Source organism: Mastacembelus armatus, chromosome 8 (genome assembly GCF_900324485.2).
Source record: "Mastacembelus armatus chromosome 8, fMasArm1.2, whole genome shotgun sequence".
Lineage (NCBI taxonomy): Eukaryota > Metazoa > Chordata > Actinopteri > Synbranchiformes > Mastacembelidae > Mastacembelus > Mastacembelus armatus.
In genome coordinates this window covers 18,741,983-18,763,129 of record NC_046640.1, presented here as the reverse complement: position 1 = coordinate 18,763,129, position 21,147 = coordinate 18,741,983, and the positions used below count along the sequence as shown (strand labels likewise).

Sequence of the window (21,147 nt, the reverse complement as noted above, 5' to 3'; positions counted from 1 at the left end):
AGCAGTAATCTACTGAAAATGAAGACATTAAGTTAAAGACGATATTGAATATCCATGCAATTTGTACCAAGTGTAAATATGATAAAATACCAGGATCAAAAAGTGCAAAGTTCCCCGACAGTGCAGTGAATTGCAGAATTTTCATATTCTTTCAGGATGTTTTTATTTTTAACTAGTTATTCCTTTAAAAAAAAACAAACCAATTCATAACATTCCACCTATAATTAAGAACATGAGTATTATATTAATATCTATCAATAAAAACTGTTTTATACTAAATAATATGAACTATTCCATCCTTAGTTCAATCTACTGAGTCTGTTAATAAAGTCAAATATAAAATCATAATGATCTTCAGCTTTATAAAGAGCAAAATAAACATTAGATATCACACCTTTAAAGGTGCTAACAGCTACAGGTTTGAGTGGAGCTGTAAAGGTACCTTCACCCAGGATGCTGCCATCTGGAGGTTTATTTAAACACTTAAGAACAATACAATATTGCACCACTGGACACTGTTGTGACCTTATGAGGTAAAATCATACAACTAATGTAAAATAATCTTAGTTTCATATTAAGATCTGTCATTTAACATCTAAACTGAATACACACACACACACACACACACACACACACACCTATATATATATCTTTTCATTTCTTCTGGGGACATTAAATTGAGCACATTGACTTACAGTCATTTCCTGGAGACTTAACCTAACCTTAACCATCACCACTACTTGGGCTAACCCGAATCCTAACCTTACACCACGGTTGTCAATATAATACATTGCCCAAACTGACCTAAATCAAGTTCTAACCTTAACCCTAAAATCAATTTTTAACACTCAAACAGGAGTTTGAAAAAGCAAGGACCAATCAAAGTGTCCACATCTGTCAGTTCACAGGGTTTCAATTCACCAGTAACTTGCACTAAAACTAGTTTGACATGACGGTGGCTGGAACATCCCTTATCTTAAAATCTTTCATAAATTCTTTGTTTTCCGATGAACAGCAGTCTCTTCATATGTCATATACCTTAAAGTGTTTCTATGTTCTGGCCAGCATGAGTAATTCAGAAACTGAGGAGGGTTGAAATAGAGGAATTGTAGTTTCAAAACTCCATGTATCAAAGATTTCAATGTGATTGGTAATGAACCTTCAACATAAACAGTTCAAACAACTTTGGATTATCAATTTTAGAAAACTGACTGAATGTTGTCACTGGGTACAACACAGACTCTTGTGTCCTCCCTTTACGTTGCCATCTTTCTTGCAGGGTCTTGCTTGTACACACTCTGTAGTTCAGCATTTTGTCTCTCAAACAACTACCTTCACACAGCCGTAATCACATCACTGTATCTTGCTCCTCCTCTTCCTCCTCCTGCTGGCTCAGCAGCTGGTATTGTTCGCTGCCTATCGGCAGTAAGGCCGCCCTGGGACGAGCCTCGTCCTCCTCACAGAGGGCTCGCTGGTCAAAGTCGGAATCCAGCTGCTCAGTGGAAGTGCATTTGGTGTAGAACCCATGGTGCATCTCCTGACCGCCTTCTTCCTCAGAGTGAGTGTTAGGGACCTGACGATTTTTTAGCATGGAATGGATGTAGCCAATAGGCACCGGCAGGCTAGCAAAAACTATGAGCATGACAATCATAGCCAGGGCCCAGCCAGGGTACTCAAGAGTCATCTCTGAAGCCTGAAGAGGTGGAGACACAGCAGCTCAGAGAGAAATACATGTGCAGGAAGAGCAGTGCTCAGGAACTACAGTCTTTTCACAGACAATGAACACAGGATTAACTGTTTTGTTAGTGACTACAAAGAAACTTTAACACTGTGAATACTTCAGTCTTTTACGTTAATCATTCTTTTGTGGAATTTAGAGCAGCAATAATAGCACGTCCATAATAAGAAAATGAAAGATGTTTGAGCGAAGCATAAAAATCAAAGGTGCAGTTTCTTACTGTGCTTCGATTCCAGGCAGTGTACGTGGGCCCTTTGAAGACCATGCGCAGCAAACTGGCAGCCAGAAGACCAATCATCGCCAATAAACAAACGTATTTCCAAAGATATTTGTAAACTACTGGAGGACGCCATTTGAGCATGACTTCAACATCATCCAGGAAACTGCAGTCATACAAACATTTTAGATGAATCTTGTCAAAATAAGAAAATAAAATATAAAAAATAAAAGAGGACAAAGGCAAAAATGATCTTACCGATCAGTTCCATAAATCCACGCCACACTAATGGTTTCAAAAATCACTACAATGACCAGAGGTAGTGTTGCTGAGTAGTCATCAAACATAGTCACAAAGTAGTTTCCTGAACGCTGGGTGAACAACAGCCCTATCAAGAACCCCAAAGCACAGGTGGACACTGAAAAACAAGAATGTAGGCAGTGTTAGAAAATAATACAGAACAAACCTTGTTAAATTCATTTGATTCAATATACTGTAGTATTGTCCCTTTAAACTTGTCAGTAAACGTGGTGGTGTCAGTCATCGCTGTTTAAACAAATATTTTCAGTGATTCTGGCATTTAAGCTAAGTTTGATTATCTTATTTTATTTTTCTATATATTCATATACAGCGAAGACCAGTCAGTGTCCAGAATTAGCTGGTACAGGTACAGGTTTTTGTAATGTTCCATAACTGCAAACAGCAACTGCTGTCTATATTCTAAGAAATAAAATGTTGAAAGCATTACCAGTAAGGAGAGTCCGCCGGAGTCCCGAGAGGCTGAAATTGTCCATCAGAGGTGTGAGGATTCCCTGCATGGTCCCAAACATGGTGCTGAGGCCCAGGTTGAGCAGCATTAGAAAAAACAGTGTGGACCAGAAGGGGCTGGCTGGGAAGACGGCCATGACTTCAGTAAATGCTATGAATGCCAGGCCTGTCCCTTCAACACCCTGCACTCACACACAGCACAGGAAGAAAATACAGTGAGAAAATACAACGTCTGAAATATGAATTATAGAAATGTTGGCCTCAGACTGTAAATATGTAAGTGAATGAATTTAGTGGCTCCCTGAACACACTAAGAAACAACAAATGTATGTGATAAAGTATATTAACCCAATCTTGGTGTGTAATGTACCAAAACCTTGTTTTATTGTTTTTGAGATACTTTTTATCCCTTTACTGTTAAATCATTCTCCCAAGGACACTTCTTGGTTTTAGCTCTTTCAGCTCTCACATTTGTCTTGAAAGACCTCAATATTAAGAAATAAACATATACATACATATAGAAAGTAAGTTATTATCTCAAGAACACCTTATTCATCTCTTGCTCCAGACTGCAGTCAGTGATGTTAGGACCCACCATCGATCTGTAGTGACTGTACCACTCTCTGTATTCAGCTATAGACACAGAGCTTGGATCTGTCATGTTGAACCACGGCCACCAGTGCTGGTTTGATCCATGGGACGCCATGATGTTCAGCAGACCGAGATTTCTGGAAGAGGTCAAAGCAATAAAATAAAATCAGAGGGAGCAAATGCAATCTACGAATTATTTTACTTATTTAAATGGAAAAGAGTTTCAGTTCCATTGATCAATCAGTTGAGCTTATGTAAAAATTGTTTTGGCTGTGCTAGAAAATATGATTTTTAAACTGTCTAAGGTAATATTCATGCAAACACACATATCCGTACTTAGCCACACAGCGTAGTGCGATGTTTTTGGCACGAAAACCCAGCACTACAAAAACCACCAGGGAGGCCAGCACAGACGTCATGAAGTTAATGCCGGAGACCATCAATGCGTCCCTGTGGCAGTTGTTGTGGACTGGATTGTAGGATGAATATGCAATAACGGATCCATAGCCCAGTCCGAGGGCAAAAAACACTTGTGTGGCAGCCTGCCTCCACACCTGAACATTTCCCCAAATTTCCAGCTGAGAAATACCATTAGTGTACAGACAGGAAAACACGTAAAACATCCATTGCAGTTTTTAAACATTTTCCACTCAGCATTCATTAGACGGCTAGTAAGAAAAGAAATGGAGAGAAAACGTACAGAGGAAAACATGAACATGAGCAAACGGTATGAATGCTGGGCTTACTTTAGGATAAAACATGTAGGTGATTCCTTCCATCGCACCGTCCAACATCAACCCTCTGATGAGAAAAATAAAGAGCACCACGTAGGGAAAGACTGAGGAAAAGTACATCACCTAAGATTTGAAGAAAGAAGTGGAGGATGATTTCTGTGTCAGAATATTTCTGAGGAATAGTTCAATGACAAATATTTGCTTTCTGGTGGAGTGTTTGATAAAAATATTCATGCCACTCGCATATCTGCCATTATATATGAAACCTAACCTCAGTACAAAGAAGCAGAGGAGCAGTTAACCTATAAGCACCTGTTTCCAGTCGTTGTGCTAAACTAACTAGCTGCCTGCTGCAGCCATATATTTATCCCACAGACAAGGCAGTGGTGCTCATCTTCTTATCTTACACTCAACCACAAAGTAAATATCTCATTTCCACAAGGTTGGTGTATTTTAATGTTGATGTACTTTAATAATCCTAAAACCATCAGTGTCTGTAATGGCAGGAATGTTGACAGTTGAAATATGGTATTTCCTGGGGTGAGAAGAGAAGACAGATTTTACCTTTGCAGAAGACTTGATGCCCTTGATCATAGCCAAAGAAACAATTGTCCATGCAGCCAGCAAGCAGACTGTCATGTTGGAGTTTAACTCTCCAGATTCTTCAATAGAATTTGTGATGTTAAGAGCTTTCCGAAACCAGAAATATGTTGTTGGGGAGCTACTGGCACATTCCCTAACTGTTGATTTAGAAGAGACAAAACTGTAAACCTTGCACTGTAAACCTTGCACTGTCAACAAAGACATAGATGACATCTATGTGACATAGATGTCATCTATGTCTTTGTTGACCTTGTCAGTTATGTGACTACCTGTGTCATTGGTGGCAACATCAACTGGACACTGCTGCCATGGCAGAGGATACTGAAAAGAATTCCCCATGTAGAACAGGCTCCAGGCAATGATAACATTGTAGTAAAGAGCCACAAAAAAACAGACCTAGAAAAGGAAAGGGTCATGAATTTACTTAAGCATTTATCAGTATTTACACAGCAATTTCTAGCGATACAGGATACAGTATGTGCTGAAAAGTACTTTCAATGTCAAAAATGAGCTGTCAAAGCAGTGAACAGCTAATCTCATATGGCCTCAGACAGCAGCATGCAGTGGAATTATTTGTTGTGTGCTCCTTTAGTTAAGATATTATTAAACTGTGGACTCCTGTATGTGAAAGGCTTGCTAAAATGTATTTATAACAAATTCTGAGACGGATTTGGACTGAATAATGAGTTTGTTTGTGTTTTTTACAGAAATTAAACAAGCTCTTTTAGAAATAGAAACATGGGTGTTTATGTGTACAATGACATATCTGTGTGCTGCACATGCACAGAATGTTCTTGTCTACTTTGTGTTTGCATTCTGTCTTCGGCAGAGAAAACTGTTACGCAACAAACAGAGCGTTGCAGCACTCTTACATTACTAATGCCATCAAACATCTTTTCTTAATTATACACACGGTATGGCTAATAAAAAAGTTATTTACAAAAAGGTAAAGAAATATGTTGTGGCTTCATAATAAGATATAATTAAGGTGTCTTTTAGAACACAGGATGGAGAATGGATTTGACTGCTTCTCCATTCTGGCTTTTATTTGCCCAGACTAACAAATAATCCAAAATGACAGACGTACACAGACATATGGCTCGATTTCAAACACAGAGAAAAAAAACTAAATAAAGGTAAAATTAAAAATAATCCTCACCATGCAGCTGGAGTAGCCAATCCCTGCCAGCTTTGGGGAGATGTGCTTCCAGACACCAATGCTGCCCTGTCGAATACTCTGGCCAGCTGCCAGCTCCATGAAAAACAGTGGAACCCCCACAACCAGTAAAAGAAAAACATACAGAAGCATGAAGGCCCCTGGAAGGAGAAAAGGAAGAAACATTAAAAAACACTTTACACAAGTCATAAAACTTACTCACATTTTGTCATAGATTGTCAAACTTTTTGTGTTTGTCCTGTATAATTATTTCTTTAAAGATACTCACCTCCTCCATTTTGGTGGCAAAGGTATGGGAACCTCCACACATTCCCTAAACCCACACTGAACCCCACCTGGGCCAATACATACTGGATCTTAGAGTCCCATGCTGGCCGGTCTCCATTGGCTATCTCTACCACATCTGTGCCAGGCTGCATATGACACTGGCCCTCACCCAGCCAGGCTCTCTCTTCGGTGCTGTCCAGTGAAGGCTTCTCCACCTTTCAAAAACATAGAAGATGAAGAAAAATAAAAATGGCTTTGGGTAAACCTCTTCTGATTATAGTTTAGTTTTTTTTTTGTTTTTTTTTTTTTAAATCGACCACAATCTAGATCATGTAACATATGATATTATCCCAAAAAGCTTTTCTTGCAAAAGGAAACTAGGCATGTTGAAAAAAAAAAAAAAATTCCACGCACAGCTGCAAATAAAATAATTCAATTCAATTTATCTGTAAAGCACCAAATCACAATAAAAACAATCTCAAGGCACCAAAATACATAATGAGTCAATCACTTGGCAAGTTCAACTTATTAAGCAGGGACTGCCACAGTCTATAACAATATAAAAGGTTTATGATGTCTGAAAACCTGGGACATTTGTGCTGTAACCCATGTTGCACTCCAGTATGATAAACAAACAAGAAGAATACGCTCTATGTAAGAAAAGTGAGACTGACATTTTGTCTGTAACCTACATTGTATCTGTGCGAAGCCAAACACAAGAAACGTTATTAACCTTAAGATTTTCTTATGATTAGCAATTTTCAGCAAAAACCTTCACTGTATAGAGATTTTATCATAACCTTGTGGTGGAGCCCACCATTCCCAAACTGGATTCAAACAGCCTTCATGAACACAAGAGAGAGTGATGAAAATGGTATGTGTAGCGATGTGATGCAACATTACTGTTTTTATCTTTAGCCCTACTGTTCACTCTCCCAGAGTCACATAAGAACAGTATTGAATTACTGCTAATGCAACTTTGACTACTGCTGCTTCACATTAAAGCCATTCAATTATGTATTTGTCAAAGAGGTTAGAGATAACCATAAATGTTAGTACCCACGTTTGAGACAGTGACAAAGATATGCATGCACACATATGTAAACAGGAGGTGAAATGGGAATTGTGACCTAAATCCACTAGGCAAACCTTACGATGAAGGTGGGATCATCTTAAATTGACGTGAGGGTGGGAGTGAGCAGGAAAATCCACTGGGCGGTGTTAGGCTTACATTGGTTCACATGGTAGGTGGTGCCGAGGTGCATGTGTAGACCCATGCAGTGGAAACAGTGGATATAGTTGGTAACATGACAGGAGGAAAGTTTCAGTATGACGATTTGTTTCAATATTTACCACAGTGTAAGAAACAGCTGGAGGTGCCTGTCGTCTCTTTCACATGTTCTAGCCAACATGTTAAGTTCAAATGATGATATATTATGGACCAAAACAGGCTTTTGTTTAAGTAGTTGATGAAACGATTAGTTGATAAATCAGTTGCTGTGAAATGTTATCAACATTATTAACAATGAAGTTATTTGGTAAATATAAATGAATGTCTTGGCTTTCAGTCCCTTATGTTGCTTGGACAGATTGTTGTGATCCTGCTGTTTAAGGTAAAGGTGGAGCTACAGGTAATCCGCATAAAAATAACTATTAAAACGAGAAATTAAAAACTCCAGTGGTAACATATAGATTGGAAATAAAATAGGTCCTAAAATAGGCCCTTGAGGCACTGCAAAGTTCAAAGCAGCTGCGTCAGACACCCCAGACCCTAAAAAAAATTTCCTCCTGTTAAATAAGTTCTGACCCAACAGATGCAGATAAACCAGCCCATTGTTTTAATCAAACAATAAGACTCTCATGATTGACTGTATCAGAGGCAGAGTTAGGATGCAACACAATTAAATTAGAGAGAACACCTGCATCTGCATGCACAAGAATAATATTAAACACTCTCCAAAAAATTCAAAATCCAGACTGAAACTTCTCCAAAACAAAAAAGTTTGCTTCTGAATGTTCAGTTTTTCAAACAGGTCTAAAGCTATTGTAATCCAAGTCAGTTCTTTTAAGAAGCAGCTAAATTCTGGCTACTTAGAAAAAGTTAGGGACACAACTAGAGACTAATCAAGCCAGAAACCAAGGGCCAACAGTAATCAGAGTTTGTTTGAGAAAATTAGCAGGAATATAATCATAGCAGCTCAAAGAGGATTACAGATCCAATACTGTGTCCATAAAAATAATTTTAAAAAACTAGGTTTGAGGATTAATGAGTGATGGAGCTGTATCAGTATTGGTAAAAGGAGTGGTGATTGGTTTTGTCAAAAAGAACTGTAAAAATGTATTGGAATCAATACTAAACGAAGGAGTTTTGTGGGGTGGGGGCAGTATTTAGAAAGCCATCAGTTGTGAGAAATGAAGAGTTAGGATTGTTCCTGTTGATGTCAACAGAATCTTTAAAATATGATGAATTGAATAGATGATTGATATTTAAAAACTGATGAACACAAAAAATTATGCTATTTCTATGAATATTTCAATCACCGGCTATAAAATATTTATCATAGTCAAGTTCAGCACCAAGAAACTACATAATATTTTGTACTGTATATATCAAACAACCATTTCTAGGGCAGGAATTTATCCCAGGACACATTTTGTGAAAGGAAAATGCCCCACAGACTGCACACATATACACCAGGAGATACAGTATAATTCCCAAACACATAACTCATTGTTTTACACCAATGTTTCCATCATCACTGTAACTACATGCCTATATGATGATATGGAAAATAACTATACATACGCATGTTGCTATACAGATTGTGTATGACTGTAAATATATTTTGGGTAAATAAAGTAGAAAACAGCAGCTGTTTTTAACATTTAACATCACTGATCAAATGTGTTTTGGCTTTAATCTCAGTGTTCATCTCGACAACACAGCAGTGTGGAGGAGCTGTTGTCATTTTTTTTTTGGTAAAGTCCAGAAAACTAACAGGCTAAAGTGTAAACATGAATCCACCTAAAAGAAAAGTCCACATTTAGTATTTTTTTGTAATATCTGGCTGTTATTTAGTTTGTTCTACAGTAGCTACAGCACAGAGCATTGTGGATATTTTATTTTCAATGTAGACTACATTATATTAACAGATGTGGGCAGTGAAACATATCTGTCTCTGAGCACATTGTGCAGCATTGCATGTATACTGTGAACAAATGTACAGAAAATCAGCTGCCTGGGGGAGATGACCGCAGCCTTAAAGCTCTTCATGGCTCTGAGTGTGGGCTACTTAGCACCAGAAATAATGGAAAAACAAAATAAACCAGAGCAAGAATCCAGTAGAAGCAGCAGAGTTCAGATAGAGCGCATTAAGTCACGTTAATAAAACGTGATGTGTAGTGGACATACCATTCTGACAGCACGTCCAGGAGGGTGTAGAGTTTCCAGCAGACCTGGCGTTGGTCTTCCTGCCAACCACTCTCCGTCTCTTTCCAATAACACTACTTCAAACTCTCCCTTTTTTTGGCTGTGATAATATTTAGACTAATATTTAGACTTATTAAAGGCAAAGATGTCAACTCGTGGGTCCGTTTCGTGCGTGGGAACAATCTTGCCAACCCAAGAAGAAATGAAGGAGAAGTTACTGCAGCTGGAGCCAATGAGCAGAGTGAGGGGCTGAGCTGGCCGGCCCCCAAAACGCTCCGCGGGGCAGGACAAGCAGACCCATGGGTGCACGCTGCTGTGTGCGTGGCCACTGAAACAGAGGAGAAAAAAAAAAAAAAAAAAACAAACAAACGAAGAAAGTTAGAGTTTGTTCCTGTGGCCATGTGTATTACGCCCTGTGCTGCGTTTAAACACACTGCCCTTTGCACGATCTTTAAACGTCAGATTATCCGATTATAGGCCAATTACGCATCTGTTCGTGTAGTCTCCAAATAAACTCATGACTCGACATTGCAACACTGCGCTCATTTATCTCACACTGCTTGTTAACAGTTCTCCAGCCTGCAAGAGGAAAAGCTTATTCCTGGTGTTAAACAAACTGTATGAACCTGCAGAATCAACACGTTACTAGGGTCAGAACTAATGGAACCAGGTATTTAACACCAACAACCCATTTAAAGTTTGCCTGCCTGTGTCAGTCCACTCGAGACATGAAGAAAAGACTCTGACCTTTAATGACCAGTTGGTGTCACTGTTCAACAGCAGCTCAGTTTCCCCCTACGCCATGTAGTTAAATTCTCAGTATCTAAGAGCTGAGGCCTATTACTGCACGAAGCTAAATTAGAATTAAGACATTATTCCGACCTAAATGTTCAATAGACTGACCTCTCTCGGTTTGTCACTAAAATACAGATCTGCTCAGAAACAACCGAGGATCTCTTGCTCTTCTGTCAGGATTGTGTTGATTTCTGTTTATTGTTCCAGTTAACCACTTTTCAATTCTTCATCTGGGTCAAACTGCTGATGCACCTGCCAGCAGTGTCACATTTCTGCAGCATTAGAAACTAGGTATGTGTTTCCCACATCTTTTCCTATATCACTTTAATAGACCTGTCTTCCTGTTTGCTAACCTCTGAATCATATCTTGGCCTTGGCTTTGTTATTGTCTAAATAGAAACTTGATGTCACTGAGTTTGTGGAATTGGGGAATCTGAGGAAAAGTGCATTACATTTCTGGAACAGCACATATTGCAGATTACATTTGCCCCTTAGCACAAGCCAAAGGCAGTTTCTGCCTGTCACAAAGAGAGACATGCTCACAAAGATGCAGAGAGAAGAATGAGAGGGAGGAAGAATCCTAGGAGAGTGAAAGCAACACAGATTAAATACAGAAGGAAAGCCAAACTTGTTTTTCTGGTTTCTGTATCTTAAGAATGTGGGACGTACTGGTGTAAACAGCTAAGCACAGTGCACATCTGACACGGCAGCAGGACTGATTTAAGCACCGTGGACTTAAATACTCAAACTGCGCTAAAGGTACAGTGACAGTGATGTATCTAGATATTTGGTGTTACGTTTGTGTGAACTGTATGTGAGAGAGAGTGATTGAGAGAGAGAGAGAGAGGCAGGTACACCTGTCATACGAAGGACAACTGCCTTGTGTCAGTAATGTGTGAAGACCTTTGATGTAACTATACTTCATTTTGATACATTAGAATATTGATTCAGTTTTATTGCACAAGGGGCATTGACTGTGTATGATATGATGATATGTTAAGGTGGTTGTTAATGCTTGAAAAGCTCATCAACATGTTGGTGATGTTGAAAAGAAGAAAGGACAGGGGGAGGAAAAGATGAGATAAAGAGCTTCATTATATTCGCACAGCATGTGTAATTTCTCTATGACGTTTTCGTGTGTCATCTGTACACCATGTGTCTGGTTGTAGTGGTTTTTCCTGTCATGTATCTGTCACGTCCATGCAGGTGTGCACACTCAACATTCTTACAACCGGCTTGTGGAATGTGACAATGTTGAGCTCTCATTCATCATTACAATGTTCAGACAAAGTTGAAATGAGTGTTCCAGGGTCGTAAAGATTCGAACCTGGAACCTTCTTGCTGTGATGTGACAGTGGTAACCACTGTATGACTGTGCTGCTCCCTGAATTACGGTACATGCTTGATTTTACTGTTTGCATGTACATGCTACAGATGTCTGCAAAACGACCACCAGTGGTTCCCAAAAAGCCTTCAGGTGTCCAAGTCATGGTAACACCAGGGAATGAGCCTCCTCCCAGTGGCTACACAAATTTTGTCAAAGGTATAATCATCTGGTCCATGTGTCTAGTACTGTGCAAGGTTTAGGCACTAACAATGCACATGATTTGCTTTTATTATAAATTACATAACAATTTTTGCATTTATCAATAAACTTCATGCAAAGTGCAGTATAAGAGCAAAACCTAAATCTAATCAGTATTTGCAACAATCCCTTTTGCTCTGAAATCAGCAACAGTTCACTTTGGTTTGACCTGCACAGTTTCTCCTGGTACTTTGCTGCACCTTGGAGCAGCTGTAGCAGTTCTTCTGTAGGTTCAGGCTGTTCCAGGGTCCCTGGATTGTGTTGTCTGAGAAGAATCTAAAATTAATCTAACTCTAAGTGCCATAAACCTCTGCACAGTGCTGTATGTGTGAGCATGTACCTGTGTTTTCATTCTTAAAACCAGCATCATGCACTAGGCCTGTTGTTGAAGTGTATATCCAAATTTGATAAAATGTTTTTTTCTTCCTCTTCTTAGAGAATGGTACCCATGGGGTGTCAAATAACACATCTCTCCCCAATGCAAAGAGTGAAGTGGTATGTACTTCCAGAAATAATTCAGATTTTAGATGTTTAACCTTTGCAAAGAAGCTTATAAAAAGTACGTAGCTGTGGTTAAATTGTTAAAATACACAGTGTGTTTCCTCATCAGGAGATTCTCAACCACTGTTTTGATGATGTGGAGCGATTCATGTTGCGCTTGCAGCAGACTGCTGAAGCCCAAAGTGTCCTCAACCAAAGAAAGAAGAGGAGCAGGAAGAGCAAGAAGAAAGAGAATGAAAATGGTGAGAGCTGTTTTTTCAACTACTAGTTTCATAGTTTCACAAACATGGTCAAGAAAAAAGAAAACACATGCTGAAAACCTGCTTTACTGAAACAGAATGTGAACAATGCAGGTAACACTATGTATTGAGATAGCATGATATTTTTGACAGACTGCAGAAGAAGAGCAGAGGCAGGAAATGGATTTATTCTATTGGGTTGATGACATACTTTGGCTTAAAGCAGACACTTGGTGTTATGAAAATGTTACCATATGAGATACAATCTACTCATTTGGATCTTGTTAAAGAAGAAATGGTATTTCTAAATAAGTGAGTCATTCTTCCTCACTGTGACAGGGAACAGCAACAAGATTTGTTTTACAGGCTTGATATTTTCAATGTAGACTGCTGTTTCTTTGTCACTGGAACATTGAACAGAAGTTGAATTGTTTTCATCTACTTGTGTTCAACCCAGTGTTGGCCTGGCAACATGACATGGGTGTTTCACAGGTTTCTGGCCAGTGTGTGCAGGGATAGGTGTGATAGGCCTAAACACAATGCCAATAATTATGAAATGGAACACAAGATTTCTAGTCATTACCAATGGCATAGCTGTGTAGTAGAGTGGTTGGTGGGAACAAGCTAGGACAAGTACTCCACACCTTTACAAAGTTATCAACACTAATGGCAGGCTGCATGTTGCAGAAACACACTAGTATTCTTCTGTAGTGTTTCTATTAATACTTAAAGTGGGGAAAATAAGTACAAAAAGAGTTTCTCCACCAAATGCTAAGTTATGTTTTGCTTGGGGATCAAATACTTATTGTACTCACTAAAAAGCCAATCAGTTTATAACATTTGATATAATGTGTTGTTCTGTGTTTGTTATTTATATTCTACATTGCTCTGTTACAATAAATCTACCATAAAAAATGATAGATTGTTCATTTCTTTGTAAGTGGGCAAACTTGGAAAATCAGCAGGGGATCAATAATTATTTTCCCCACTGTATATGTCTGTAAATAGGCAGCTTCCAAAGTGTTGACACTAGAAAAACCAAAATCACTACCTGTGTAATAACAGCAGTGATTGTGTTTTTAATATGTATCCTGGAAGATGATGTGACTGTACCTTTCTCTGTGTAGATGACTTGTTGACCATGAAAGCTTGCCCTCCATCACAGGAAGAATTTGTGGGCCTCTTTCAGAAAATCAAGTACTCCCTCTGTCTGCTGGTGAGATTAGACTTGTGATAATTAAGCAATGAAATAACTCTAGAAATTTAGGATGATATTTTTGGAAAAATGAAACGAGAAATTATCCTATTTGCTTGTCTATTTAGGACTGTGTGAAATCATCCATCTCACGGCCTGACGCAACAGAACTGCTACATCACATCTTTGTGCCTCTTAGTCTGGTCAGACCTTTTAAAGTTTGATTTAGTCATTTCTCAGTCCCTGTGATACTAAGTATAGTTACCTTTTCTTTCACAGATGGTAAAAACCACTGGAGGGCCTGCATTAGGTGCATCAGTAGTTAGTCCTGCTATGACCAGCAGTTCAGTTTCACTTCTCCAGGAGCATCTGACTGAGCAGGAAAAGGCACTCTGGACTTCATTAGGACCCAACTGGACTTCACCACGGTCTGTGTGTTTATATATGTGTTTACAATCATGGTTTGTAAATGTCATGTTGATCTAACAAGATCCTCCTTCCTTCCTTCCCCAGTTCACACCTCAGTGTGTCTGTTCCTCCATACTCACCTGTCTTCCTGGATGGCTGGCAGCCTCAGCTCTATGACTCATCTGGTCAGACTCTCGAAGACCCCATTGAGTTGCAGCACAAACAGGACGCCTTCAGGGAGAGTAGGGAGACACAAATTCAACAGGACAAAGTAGACGGCCCTGGTGAAGAGGCTGTTGGAGTGTAAGTCTGTAGACATTGAGAAAAAGAACAAGGCATAATTATGTTTTTATAGTAGGAATGACAATGCCAGCCAAATTCCAGTATGTTACCTAATAACCTGTCTGGATCTGATTAACAACTTATTTCCATGTAACTCATCAGAGGTTAGGCACACTCATATCTGACTTCAATTTGTGAAAATTGCTTTATTTTTTTACAGTTTGCATATATTTTAAATGACATTTCTATTTCAGAGGTGAAAATGGGCTCCTACCAGAGGGTGATATGCTTTACTGCTGCAGTTATGACTTTGTGGCAAGAAATAGCAGTGAGCTCTCTGTGTTACATGGAGAAATACTAGAGGTAGACACCCTTAATTAAAATTATAGGTGGTAACATACCTGTTGGAGTGTATATCACAAGACACAGCTGATTTGTGAATCTTTCCTTAGGCCATTGAGTCATCAAATCGATGGTGGAAATGTCGAAATCGATTTGGACAGATTGGATTTGTTCCCTTTAATATTCTGGAGCCTGTGTCTGCTCTGAATAACGGAGGGGAGGACAGCCCAGTGGTACGCAGAGAGTCAACGGTATGAATACAAACATCTACACACATACAGTTTAGTTGCCGCAAACACTTCACATGCTGTTGATTCATTTTCATATTCATTTCTGTTTTTCCACAACAGAAGACACCTGTTACCCCCAAGACAAAGTACTTCTCATATGCTCCATCAAGCCCAGTTGGGACCAGCCCCACTGCTACAAGTCCAGTGCGTCCTCAGACCATGGTTTTTCCATCTTCAGCAATGAGAGAAGATGGAGACCGAGGTAACAGACCCATCCATGTTCACATGTACAAACATAAAATGGCTCGGTTCACAAATATACTGGAACCCTGATACTTTGTGCAATTTAATGAATTTAATGAATGAAATCCATAAAATCAAACAGAGACACATTTAGCAAAAGCTGAGCAGACAAATGGTTATTTTAAATTGCCTCTTTCAGCTATCTTCATTAAGGGAAATAAGCTGAGTGTCAAGCTATTTTGGCTTCTTCCCCAGCTCTTGCCTATTTGCATGTGCAGAACATCACATACAATGAAAATAACAAAATTGTTGTATCAAAAACTTCTAGTCTTTGGGCTAAAATTATTCAACAAAAATCCCATTAACTCTTGTTTTGTTACTATACAAAAGACTCATATCTCATGAAAAAATTAAAACCAGAGTGAAGTGATAGAAGTGTGTATTTTGTACTCAAATAAAAGAAACTAAACCCAAAGCTGTAGCTTTCTAAATACCTATTTGCAGGATAGGACACCAAATGTAGAAGGAAAGATTAGATGACGTGATGATGATGATGTGGCTTAAAAAGTGAAATCCAGGAGGATTAACACTAACCTGACACGGCTCAGGTCTGCATGTGCATACTAATGAAGTCTGTTGTGTTTGTGCAGTCCTGATAATGAATGATGAGCTTCTGCAGCGTCTAGCTGGGAAAAGAGGCTCAGGCCATCCACTAGTGGTGCCCCGAACAGCTGACCCTACTGCTACCCTGAACTACCAGTCGCCGCCTGATGAGGTGAAGGCCTGGCTCACTGGCAAAGGCTTCAGTCCACAGTGAGTGTCCACCACTGGAGAAAACTCCAGTTCACACTGCTCCCAAAAACATGGAAGACTAGTTTGAATAATCCACTGGTTATATTACATCTGGTTTTAGGTTAGGGAATATCACTTCCAAAATGTCCAAGTGGGGGTGAATCAAGTCCATGCATTTGTCTGGTTTGCTAAATACAAATGATTTATGTCTCTTTTGAACAGAAACACTTGTAGACACCACCAATGATTGTGTCGCTGTTTTCTCCTGTGTTAGGACAATTCAGAGTCTGGGTGATTTAACTGGAGCACAGCTATTTTCCCTGAATAAGCGCGAGCTCTGCACAGTGTCACCAGAGGGAGGTGCAAGAGTTTACAGCCAGTTAATGGTGCAGAAGTCCATTCTTGAGGTTTGTCCAGTGTTATTCTACATGTATTGTGTATTGTTGGGTCAAACATGTCCTGAAACTGTTGGCACAGCCTCAGCTTACGCACAGACTTTGCTAGTTTACCACATTTTTATTTAACTTTTAATTTAAACAGAAGATTGACCAAAATGTATATTGACTCCTTGATAGTTCATAGTTAAATGGTCACAGTGGGTAGATTCTTACAGGTAGCATATCTGTTCTTGGTTTGATATTATAGAATTTATTGTACAGGTTGTATTTAGTGGTGTGTTTTCATTAGACCTTCACTGTACAGTATAAAAAGAACTGAAATTGTGTATGTGTGCTTCTTTTGAGAAATATCCTGATATTGTATCTTGTGTCGCCCTCAGGATGCGGCCAAAGCCACAGAACTAGAGACAATGATGCAGAAGCAAAAACAGAAGATTGACTTGAAATATGAGAGTGAGGTATTGTGACTGTGACTGACTCACAACCACAAATAAAGACATGACATCACACATTTGCTGGGCGCACATAGGGCTGCTGTGGATGATTTAAATGTTTTAATCATGTGTTATTGTATTTTTTCTGTGCTACAGATATATCAAGAAAGGCAAGCTGTTTAAAGTATGACTGTAAAATTAATAAATACAGTTATATTAAAACTATTTTTGAATTTAAAATGTTTTAAGACAGAAGGTCTTTTAACTTCAAATCATTGCCAGAGCTTAGTTTTTCTATGTCGTTTTTTCTTTTTCAGGTGATATTTAAAACAAGACAATAAACACAAATGAGTACATAATGAGTAGTCTGATATGCTAATGTTGTAAATTAAATACTATCATAATGGACTGAAGATACTTTTTAAAGCTATTAAACCAATGAAATGTTAAGAGTGTTTGACTCCACAGAGCAGTCGATTCAGACTTTTTAATGCTTGCACATCAACCTGTATTAAAGATAATGTTACTTGTTGCTGTTCAACACCAAATATGCATTAAGCTGAGTTCATATACTGTATTTACAGTTTCAGTCCTGACTTATTCTATGAAATTAAAATGTTTCTGATTTTGCATTTCACTGTGATTTCAGCTATGGCCCATGTGTCATGATGTTTTATACAGAAAACAAGAAAAAGTTATATGATCCAGACATACACTTTCCCCAAGAGGACATAGAATTCCAGTGATTTCATCATATACACTGAGTGGAAAATAAAGAGCCAAGTATTTTTAAAGATGTATAAGGAATAAAAAATAGGAAGTGACACTGAAGCTAAAATTAATTCCTCCTGTGTTTAATGACAGCAGATGGAGGTAAGTCAATCAATATGCAGAGCTCTGCACAATAACACGACTTCACAACATTTCTACAAAAGCTACAACATTCATCAGAGGTCAGATGTTCTGGTGTGAACTGATTATTTGACTCAACTACTATTAGTTATCATCCTAAACATTTCAGGCAATCCCTGGTTTCCTTTAAACAATTGACCCTTTTGTTTAATTTCATTTGTGTCACAGTGGTTTTAACTAGAGGTAGAAGCATTATGACTTCATTTACACAGATTTACCTGATTAGACCTTCAGTCATTGAAAATAATTAGACTTAAGGTATTTGAGGATATAAATCAGGTAAACAAAATTTTAAATTACATTTCTTCAAGTGTTACACTTAATTGCTTTCCAAGAGCACGACTGCATATCATTTGTTAAATAATAGAAAATTACAATTTTTTACTAATAATTCCTTCGCAGCAAAGTTTTCTTAAAATGTGAGTTCTATCATTTCAGTGTAGCCAAAGAGTTGCAAAATTTGTGGCATGTTCTCTGTAATGAAAAAGCTTGTGCAAAAGTTTGAGTGTGTTAGTCTGCTGGAGCTGGGCTGGTAGTCAGTCATTACACTATTACAGTGTGGGCAACAACAAGCTGAAATTAAATTGGTCCTTATTTTATTTCACTTTTTGTCTTTATAACTTGGTAATGCTTCAATCTGGATCTAATCCGACTCACTTGTAAATTACTCCTTGGACCACAAGCTATTTAGATTTTTGCTCACTATGATAAGGGGACAACAAGAACATCATATTAATCACATAATCCAAATGTTACACCTGCTCAGAGCCCCATGCAATTAAAACATTTCAGCTGAAATAAGGTACTGAGACATTATCATGTTTTGCATCTGTCATTTCTGTTCAGTTCAGTTTATCCACTATAGCTCCACACTGATAATGCAGCTCCACAATCTCAGCGTCTTAACATAAATCTTTGTGATTGTGTACTTACTGAGGTAAATTATCTGGTAGGAACACTGTACGTGCCTCATTATTCTCAGTCACTGTGGTGACACTGTTAATGGCAGCAGCAGAAGAGGTTCTCAGTATCTTCACAGCTCACAGGTGATGGTTTGGTCACAGCTGTCCCAGTTCAGGAGCTCCTTTCCCTGAAACCACAGCTGGATCTCCCTCTTGGCGCCCTCCAGTGAATCACTGGCATGGACCACATTCCTTCAAATGATCAGTAGACTTTACTGTTTAATCTCCAAGGCAGAAAAAAAAAATCTGAACTGCTTCTCAAGTGGCAATGTAAGAAAATGGCAGTTGCTGTTAAATCCTGAAACTTAACATAATAAGATCAAATGACACCAGGTTACCTGCTGACATGAATCCCGAAATCTCCCCTGACCGTGCCTGCTCGGGCCTCAACTGGGTTAGTATGTCCTACCATCATACGTGTTGTCTGGACTACATTGTGCCCTTCCCACACCTAAACAATAATAAAACATACACACACAAACAGAAGGTTCAACACTGAGCAAGATATGTGGCTGTGTACTCGGTATAAATTACTTTTCAGCAAACATTTAAGACATCTGAAACACACCTTTCATGTCTGTCAACTTATTGCACAGATAGAAATAATAATAAAAATAGACAGAGTTGATGGAAAACACAGAACTATTCCACAAGGAAGCAGGAAACCTCACCATGACCACCACGGGCCCTGAGGTCATGTAATGCAGCAGACTGGGGTAGAAGGGCTTCATCCTCAGTTCACAATAGTGCTGAGACAGCAGCTCCTCAGACACCTTCACAAAACAGACATCCACCGTTACAATGACCTGTACTCCAAATAAATATTGTTAAACATACCAGTGTCAGGTTTCTGTACCTGCAGCATTTTCAGGCCAACCAGTTTGAAGCCCCGCTGCTCAAACCGCTGAATTACTCGGCCCACAAGACGCCGCTGAACTCCATCTGGCTTCACAGCTATGAGAGTCCGCTCCCTGACATCTGGAAGACCTTGTGGGGCAGACAGAGCAGAACAGCAGCTGATGCCATGTGAGGACAAATATTGACCCCAACTCACTCACATTAGTGCAGGGAAACAACCCTCAGCAAACACACACAGGTACATGTGAAACGCAGCCCAACTAGCCTGTGTCAGCAGAGGTTAGATTCAGCTGGGGCACCGCGCACGAGCTAATGAATGACTGCACGCAATCAATTAAATACACACGAGAGAGACTCGGTCTGTTGGCATGTTAGACTGGCTGCACCCGTGAAATACAGACTTTAAGTGTTTTTATCGAGAGAAAACCGTTCATGATACACTACTAGTGTGTCCTGTCCATTACGCAGGATCCGGCGCAGGTTTTGGACCGATTACGCACAACACAGGTCGCTGTCTCTCCAGCATCGCTCTCATCATAGTCACTATCTGTACCTCTAACCCAGTTCTAGTTCATTACCCTGGAGCCTGGCAAACAAACCTGTTTTTGCAAAAAGTCCCGTTAAATTTAGAACAAATAAACGTTGCACATCAAAAGTAAAGTCTATGGTGTTTAACATTAATTTATTATTTAAATCTAAAGACATAAATATGTCACACTCTCTCTCTCTCTCTATACACACACACACACACATCACCATGGCATAAACTGTTTCTAACATGTATCTGCCAGTTTATAAAGTCAACATCTCATCTGATTCCAAAAGTGGCACAAGTTTCTGAACTACCTGACTAAAACAGATAATGCACGAAAGCAAAATCAAGCTGTTGATAAAAAGTCAGTCACCTACTTGATTTGCTCCTGTGTCCTGTAACTCTGTGTCCATGCAGCAGCGCGGGGGGAAACCTAGAAATCAAACTTTTACTGGAGTTTTGCTTCCCCGAATAAAAGTGTTGGAGAACTCTTGGAAAAAGGCAGCGCTGGAACATGAGCATGTTTTGAGGTTTTGTTTCTTCAGGCTCTACAGAGTGAAGTCAACCCTCCTCAATCACAACTCACGAGTCAATCCCGTCTGTCCCACCTGATTATGGCTCGAACGAATTCTATTTAACTCCAGTGATGCCAAACGTGTCTGGCTTCCTTTATTTCTGCACGTTTGTTTTTATTCACCAAAAGTGCCTCGTTTTCCCCTGACATCATTATTGGATGTCACACTAACTTTATGCGCAATCTTCTGTAAATATTTCCAGGAATTCACTTCGAGCTTCAGCAGGATGTGTATGTCTGCAGGATATCCAACAATGCACTGATGACTGTAGGTTTTACAGCCAACAAATCGTCGACAACGTCCAAATTTAATGCACCAAGTCTATTACAAACCTACGTC

General features: G+C 39.1%; 3 protein-coding genes across 6 annotated transcripts; 1 reads left to right on the top strand and 2 right to left on the bottom strand.

The window, feature by feature from the left end:
* Window positions 1-457: 457 nt before the first annotated feature.
* On the bottom strand, window positions 458-9,832 carry slc6a16a (solute carrier family 6 member 16a). Its single transcript, XM_026326001.1, has 12 exons — window positions 9,508-9,832; window positions 6,097-6,310; window positions 5,811-5,968; window positions 4,921-5,047; window positions 4,613-4,788; window positions 4,061-4,171; window positions 3,651-3,892; window positions 3,271-3,451; window positions 2,704-2,905; window positions 2,214-2,373; window positions 1,959-2,121; window positions 458-1,693 (listed from the first exon to the last, which is right to left on the bottom strand). The coding sequence occupies exons 1-12, from the start codon at window positions 9,508-9,510 to the stop codon at window positions 1,349-1,351; spliced, it is 2,082 nt and encodes a 693-aa protein (XP_026181786.1). The 5' UTR covers window positions 9,511-9,832; the 3' UTR covers window positions 458-1,348.
* Window positions 9,833-10,503: 671 nt separating this feature from the next.
* On the top strand, window positions 10,504-18,139 carry eps8l1a (EPS8 signaling adaptor L1a). 4 transcript variants are annotated; one of them, XM_026324399.1, is made up of 14 exons: window positions 10,504-10,611; window positions 11,755-11,863; window positions 12,342-12,400; window positions 12,516-12,648; window positions 13,773-13,861; window positions 13,969-14,043; window positions 14,120-14,268; window positions 14,354-14,551; window positions 14,785-14,893; window positions 14,983-15,123; window positions 15,223-15,364; window positions 15,996-16,158; window positions 16,412-16,544; window positions 16,916-18,139. In XM_026324399.1, the coding sequence occupies exons 2-14, from the start codon at window positions 11,755-11,757 to the stop codon at window positions 17,000-17,002; spliced, it is 1,587 nt and encodes a 528-aa protein (XP_026180184.1). In that variant the 5' UTR covers window positions 10,504-10,611; the 3' UTR covers window positions 17,003-18,139. The 4 variants fall into 4 exon arrangements, with proteins under 4 accessions (XP_026180184.1, XP_026180186.1, XP_026180183.1 ...); XM_026324401.1 differs by having other exon boundaries at window positions 12,500-12,648; XM_026324398.1 differs by lacking the exon at window positions 10,504-10,611 and adding an exon at window positions 10,989-11,079.
* A 75-nt stretch (window positions 18,140-18,214) lies between these two features.
* nme4 (NME/NM23 nucleoside diphosphate kinase 4) lies at window positions 18,215-20,793 on the bottom strand. The gene is made up of 5 exons (XM_026324404.1): window positions 20,611-20,793; window positions 19,700-19,830; window positions 19,515-19,616; window positions 19,182-19,294; window positions 18,215-19,035 (listed from the first exon to the last, which is right to left on the bottom strand). Exons 1-5 carry the CDS (start codon window positions 20,753-20,755, stop codon window positions 18,915-18,917), a joined length of 612 nt encoding a protein of 203 aa, XP_026180189.1. The 5' UTR covers window positions 20,756-20,793; the 3' UTR covers window positions 18,215-18,914.
* Between the last annotated feature and the right edge of the window lie 354 nt (window positions 20,794-21,147).